The 7,497-nt window shown below is 36.1% G+C and overlaps 1 protein-coding gene across 1 annotated transcript; it reads left to right on the top strand.

Moving 5' to 3' along the window:
- Window positions 1–5,692: 5,692 nt before the first annotated feature.
- On the top strand, window positions 5,693–6,499 carry LOC128132377 (F-box protein CPR1-like). Its single transcript, XM_052768910.1, has one exon. The coding sequence runs from the start codon at window positions 5,693–5,695 to the stop codon at window positions 6,497–6,499; it is 807 nt and encodes a 268-aa protein (XP_052624870.1).
- Window positions 6,500–7,497: the final 998 nt, after the last annotated feature.

Genomic DNA, 7,497 nt, shown 5'->3' with positions numbered 1-7,497 from the left:
TTCTGAGAATGCCCATATTTGGTTTTGGTAATTTTGTAGCTTGGAAGTGGTTTTAAACTACTCAGTTTCATGGAGTAGCTGGCATAAACTTCAAAGTACGAACTATTTGATTTCATCGACCTTATGTAATTCTAACATCTTACAAGTTACTAGTTGTGTAGAGCATATTTACACTATCATGAACTGTTAGAATTTTTTTTTTATTCCAATTGCATGATAAATCCACTAGATCAACTCAGTTGCTGCAAGCTCTAGCAAGAATGCGAGATGCAACTACAATTATTGAAGAATAGCCACAAAAAAACTCCAGTGAGGCCTTGAAAAAATGCCCAATAAATTGCTTTTTATACCAATACATGCAATGCTAATTAAAGTTTTTACCCATAATTCATTTACTTTTTTTTTAATAATTTCATGCCTTTTGGTCGTTTTATGGTCTTTAATAGATTGCTTAATGTGAAACACAAAATTATAAAATAAGACCATTGTTTAATTGTATTCTTATAAGTTATAACATAAAGAAATGAAAGTAGGATGGTCTAATATAAACATAAATAAAAGTACATTGTTATTTTTTATGTTTTAGCTTTTTATATCTTGAACCATATTCATTCATTTCATCTTTACCTTTTGAGCAACATGGTTTTAAACCATATTTCTTATGTTTTACTTGCTTTTGGGATTGTGAATTTATATATGGGCCAAAACTTGTAGGTTCTGCCATGGCATTTTCATTAGTGACATGGACTGCATGGAAGTTGGTTAGGGTATCAGGCAGCCCAAAGATCATCCAAAAGAAAATCGTATGATAAGTTCAGATTTCAAAAGATGGATTATAGTTATTAAAGTTCAGTTTACCCTTTAAGATCATTTGAAGATGGGTGCGTTCTTTTTCATGTTGAAATTTATGAATAATAATAATAATAATAATAATAATAATAATAATAATATTTATTCGCTTTTAGTACCCAATGTATTTCACAAGGAGATGGGGTCAAGACTCAAGACATTCATTGTTAATGAACTAGTTCACATGGACTTCATTACTATAAACAAATCACATGGATCAAAACTATAATATACTCATTTTGTTATTTTAAATATTTTTTGAATATAAAGGACACCAATTCTAACTCAACAAATTTCAATGGGAAGAATAAAGGTAACTTGGGCAATGTACTCTATTTATTACCATAAGATTATTAGTTAAAATGAAAAGTATGTTGCTATTTTTGGTAAGATATTACACACGGGTGAAACTTAAACTGCAAAAGGACATTTTATCACAAAAGTTATTGCTTAAACTTCCGCTACAATGCACGGCTTAAAAACTTCGTCTACCATGTGTTTTTATTCAAATAAATATAAATAGATGTGAAAAAAACCAAAGTTTGTTATGAAAATGATTCATTTCCACGTGCTTTTATTTAATTTAACTAGTTCAACCGGTCTAAATTAACCGGTTCACAAGTTGGTTGTGCCCAGCTTCACGATTCCTCCATAAAGGAGGATTTCTAATTTTTGGACACGAACTTTCCGATTCATTATCTTATAAATAAGCAAGTCAAAGACTTTATCCATTAAGACGTTTGTAAGAATAGAGATCTAGAAGTTGGAAGATATATTGGTATGAGTTAAGGTGTTAATGATTAAGTTAGGGTTTCAGGGGTTTACACAGGGCGTAAATTCCCTTATGTAGGGAGTAGGGCTATTTTCCCCCGTTTTGCCACCTTAGGCTCTACACAGGGCGTAGAGTTGTTACACTGGGCGTAGACCGGATGGAAGTTAACTTTTGAATATTTGAACGTTGATCGTTGACTGTTGACTTTAACTAAGTTTGAATTTAGGTCAAATGGAGTATTTTGAGCTGTAGTTTGAGAATTGGTCCCTGATTATTGAATAAGTGACCTTTAGAGCTGTTATTTGGATGTATGATAAGTTCATCTATCTTCTAGACTTCGAGGTGAGTTGTCCTCACTATACCCGTGGGTCGAAGGCACCAATGGTGGCCCACTAGATTGTGTTATGTATCCTTGTGTATAGGATGTTGTTATGTTGTAATGATTTGTTAGATTGGTAGATCTATATGATTACATGTGCTTGTTGGTTCTTGTTTATCTATTTCATATGTCGACATAGTGTGGTTGGGTTGAGGTTGTATTGCTCTGTGTTGTAAGCCAATAAACTTGGGGGCAATATGGTCTGATGACTATAGACCGAGGTAATCCAGTCAATGACTGTGAATCCGAGGGTAATCTAGTCTGATGATTGTGGAACCAGCATGCATGCTTGTATATATATTGTTGTGTGGGGTATTTTGGGAGAATTCACTAAGTTTTGGCTTATAGTGGTTTGTTTCATGGTTTTAGGTACAACAGATGATCAGAGCAAGGCGAAAGCATGATCATACACATCCTCCTGCTGATATATGGAGGTTTTTGATACTCTGATTTTCTAGATTTGTCTTGGAAACAATGGTTGATTATATCTTGGTTTGTGGAAATGTTTTACAAAAATGAAAGTTTTTATCATGATTTTTGGGATGTTACAAGTTGGTCTCAGAGCCCAGGTTTGAGAAAATTGGATGAACACTTGTGTGATTCCAGACTTAAACAAGGAGCTGTAAAAATAATTTTCAAAATTAACTCTAAAATGATTAACAGAGAGGATGTGATGTGTACAATCAGTCGGATCCAAGGAAAGTATTCCCCAAGATACCCACACTTGTTTGTGTATGGATGATGTCATAGAATTACATGCTATCTGGTAGGCTAGGGATCTTCAGGAATTGCATGATTGAATTGTCTGATTTATGATGCCTAATAGCCTAGGAGAATTTTTTTATATGCTATATGGAACTGACATTATTATTGTGGTTTCTTAGTGTATACATCATAGTTGTACGTAACTAAGATTTTATAGCCCGAGGATGTTTGATTTAGCCTTATTTCCTATTCTTCATCTGGTTGTGGGCTTAGGTTAGAATCAATTATTAGATTGTCTATCAAATCCAGTGTTATGTATAATTAGCATACACGAGCGACTGCAGGGTTAGTAGAAGTTTCATGAGTAAGTGTGATTTATAGAAGGCCATCATAAAGAATTATTAGCCACTCTTAAGATGGTGAGTATAGTATGTATGTGTATCCTAGTTGTTGGGCTATGTGGTCGGGTAGTTCGTGATGATTCCTTGAGACAAATACGGGTAGGTGTAGAAGGTAGTATGGGCATGTTCTACTGGAAGCACAGGACCCATATGCGTATCAAGGAAGTTACGAACCCTGAGGATTTGGTGATCCTGAAATGACGTAGTAGTATGAATTGTGTCCTTTTTGATGTATCTCAGTTTGTTTCAGTATGACGATCATTAGATGTTCAGGATCAGGAACTAGCGGACCGGAGAGGCCAAGATTGGCCGATGATGAAATTCGTGATATGATCACCACCCAGGTGACCATGGCTGTTAGGGAGGCGATCCCGGAGGTGTTTAGGTCTATTAAGACCGACATGATCAAGTTGTTTGACGAGCGCTATGCTACCGTCTCAGAGGTTGATGCTGTCGTAGCCTCAAAGGAAGTTCACATGTCCTGTTACTTGAGCATGCTCCAGACTGAGATCAGGGAGTATGTATCGACTTAGCAGTAGCATTCCATCTCTGAGTTGCATTCGGTTGCTCAAAGATAAGAGATTCCGATTGAGACCCAGACTAGAGAGAGGAGGCAAGCCCTAGTTCATACTCAACCAACAACGAAGCGGTTCAAGCCCTCTGATTCACGATGTGGAGGCCAGAGGGGTAGTACTTGTGGCAGGTGCGAAAATATACATGAAGAAGCGTGACGATCAGTGATTATGTGCCACAAATATGGCACGGAAGAGCATATTGCAATGGATTACCATACACATGCTCCACTGTCGAGCACTGGGATTTGCTACCATTGTGATCATGTCGACCATGTGAAGGCCAGTTGTCCATTGCTCGTTGCTAGAACACTGCAGGCACTAATTCCTACTACCTTGAGGATTACAGACGGATGCCAGGGAAAGGTTGAGGCCCTGAAGGCCAGGGGTCGTTCTTTCAGCTTATAGCAGAGGAGGCTAGGGTGGCGCCTGACATCGTCACTGGTATGTACTCATTTATTATTCTTTCACTTTATTTCCTATATGTTTATCCTTGTGTTTCTGATAGGAATCTTCTTAGTGAATTCATTGCTTGCTCTTGTGCTTTTTTATTCGGGTGTGAGTAGGTCCTGTAGCTTAGTCATTCTATAGGGATTTTGGTATATCCCATAGGAAGTAGGAGTGTCCGTTGTGAGTTTCCATCGCCAACGAACACAAGGTTTCTGCTTCGAGTGTTTTCAGTGATTGCACTTTAGAGATCTTTAGGGTGTCCTACCCATTTGACCTGATCCCCATCTTAAAGGGAGATGGGTGTGTGTGTGTGTGTGATGGCGGGGATGGATTGGTTGAGCAAGTTTGGGGCCATGATCAACTGTAAGAGGCAACTGGTGGTAGTTTGAACCCCAAGTGGGGGAGAACTAACCATATATGACGAGGGTACCAAGATCGGATCCACTTTTTGTTCAGCAGCCAAGGCCAGGTATCTCCAGCATGGATGTATGAGTTATCTCGCATATGTGATTGACAATCTTTTTAGCTTATTGACTTATTGACCTTTTCACTATAAAAACTAATCCAAACACTTTTTTATAAAACTCTTTTTTACTACCACTATAAGTCAATAAACATTTTTGTCTAAAAACACTTTTAAAGTTCAAAAAGCAATCCCACACCCCTAATAACTCTAAATATGCTATGGTTCACCGAAAAAAATCGAACACCCAACAAGAACTTCATATGGTGCTTCAGTTTGAAGATCGAACACCTTACAAAACCTTAGACCTCGAAGCAACATCTCGTAAAGGACTTCGCTGATGCCACATTAGGTGAAGCAGTAAGTGTTATGTGTGTATGTTTTAGAGAGAGAAAGAGAGAAAATAGAATAAAGAGAGAGACGAGGGAATAGAAACGTGGAAAATGTGTTTCACTTAATAAACTCGTATCGTTGGAAAAATGATAATCAACGGAGAAGATGCTCGGAGTCTCGTCGGAGTTGTCAAACATAGCAGGTCATATGAACGTTTTTTGAAGAGTTCAAATAAATTTAATGGGCAAATGTAAATAAAAAAAACTTAGTGATTAAATAATATAAATCAAAGAATTACCTTATTAAGTGATTTTCCCAATTTTAAAAACTCATTCTCCTCCCGTCATAAAAACCAAACCCTAGAAAGTCATAACATAACCATCCATTAGCACCGAAAATCAAAATGTTGGCGACATTAGTTTCCATCTTCAAGAGGAAATCTTGAGAAAGCTTCCTGTAAAATCATTGATTCGGTTTAGATCTGTGTGCAAAGCATGGAAGCGTGTAATCGAAAGCTCTTCTTTTATCGCTGCTCACAGTGTTCGACAAGACGAGTGGCAGAATCTTTTAGTAAGGCATCTTGTAGAAGGGAAGGCAGAATATGTTTGTATTATCGACGATGACACTTTCCCCCAACAGAGGTTTGTTCCAACTCTTCCCCTCTCCTTTCAACGGCTTCAAAGGTCAATCGTGGTCGGCAGCTGTAATGGGTTGGTGTGCTTGGATGGTTATTACTATGAGAAATAACATTCCCCTCTTGGAAAGCCGATGATTATGCTTTGGAATCCTTCAATCAGAAAATCGATCGCCATTGCTGTGCCTGAGCCAGGTATGTCTAATAAGATGGATGAAACAGTTTTTGGTTTTGGTGTTTGTCCTGTTACTCATGATCCTAAGATCATCATGATTCAACAATTTGCTCCCTTACATGAAAAACCCAGCAAAATCAACGACCCTCGTGAAGTTATGCTTTACACATTGAGTTCTGGGAAGTGGACAAGTCTATCTCCTGCTTCTAGCAATGTGCTGAGTAAATCGATCCGAGTTCAATGGTATGGGCAAGTTATCGATAGGTTTATATATTGGTCTGGTTTGCATCTGAAGGCTTTAAACAGTAGGCTGATTAGATGGAATTGTAATCTGATTCTTTCATTTGATATGACTGATCATACTTTTCAAGTGATAGATCTCCCAGATAGTTTGGCGAAACACCCTCCTTCTAAGATCTCCATTTTTAAGCTAAGGGAATCTCTTGTCATATTTCAAAGCAATGAAAAGGAAAAACAGTGTCATGATGTTGTATGGATGATGGAGAATAATGGTGTTGAAAAATCGTTTACAAAGGTATTCGCCATTATTGCACCTGAATATGGGTCGTCTATTAGGGCAATGGGACTCAGGAACAATGGAACGCTTATAATGCAAGTGAAAAAAGATTATCGTTGTGAAGAAAGTGAAATTGTTGTATATGAGCCCAAAACACAACACTTGAATGCTCTTAAGATTGATGGAGTAAGGAGTTTCTCCACTGTGAATTCGTACAAGGAAACACTAGTTTTGCTTGGTAGTGAATAAGTTGAAAAAGATGGCTTTGAGTTTAAGACTTTTTTGAATATGTTGTTTCCTTTTACCTAAATGGACTTAATCAAGTAAGCTACATATGAGTTTCTTTTTGACTTGATGTTTGTGTTTTGATATGCCAACATGGAAATGTCGTGATTGTATTATAGCAACCTACTTTCATTTCTTTTAGTTACAACTTACAACAGCAAACTTTTAAAATCTACCCAATAATAGCATGTACTTACAAAACATTTTCTATTAGGACATTATATTTTGAAATATCTACCCGATATAAACAAATCAATAAAAATATGTTATTGTTTCTTGCATTTAACTCTATAGCTTAGAAGTCAAAAGGGAAGAAGAAAATCTTACAAATATTTTAGATTAGAGAGTTGACCCAAGAGGGTGAATTAGATCTACTAAACTTAGTTCGTGTAAGATTTAGATTTGTAATTTCACCAAGTTGCTAAGAACGGGCAACTTAGCTGATAAATTATTATCATGTAAGTCATTGCATAAAAATGTGAAGAAAATACGAGTTATTTTGTTATGAATATGATTTTCTTAAATAAGAAAAAAAAAGTATGTAAGGTCATTGGAGTTGATTTTAAAGTATATTAAAGAAGCATTTGTAATTATATAAAGTATAAACAGCCATCACACATCAAAAGAGCCTCTTGCTCAAAAGATAAAGATTTCAGGGAAGTCTTATAGCTTTGGTTATGTAAATCATCACTATAAGATGGGGTACTAATTTAATCTATCTAAAGAAAAAGTCAATATTTTGGCTTTAGTCGAACCTTGTGACTTTAAAACTAAAAACTAGATTAGATATCTCAGTTTTATCTTCAAATGTTTTTAATTCAAAAATCTTAAATCTATTTGATTGTAATTATCAAGCTTTTCAATGTGTTAATAGGTTTAACACACTGAAATTTGGTAAATCACCATAAATTATTAATAAACTAATCTTATTCTACAAAAAAAAAATGACATTAGGGAATCAA

Source organism: Lactuca sativa, chromosome 2 (genome assembly GCF_002870075.4).
Source record: "Lactuca sativa cultivar Salinas chromosome 2, Lsat_Salinas_v11, whole genome shotgun sequence".
Classification (NCBI taxonomy): Eukaryota; Viridiplantae; Streptophyta; class Magnoliopsida; order Asterales; family Asteraceae; genus Lactuca; species Lactuca sativa.
This window is presented reverse-complemented; position numbering and strand designations above follow the sequence as displayed.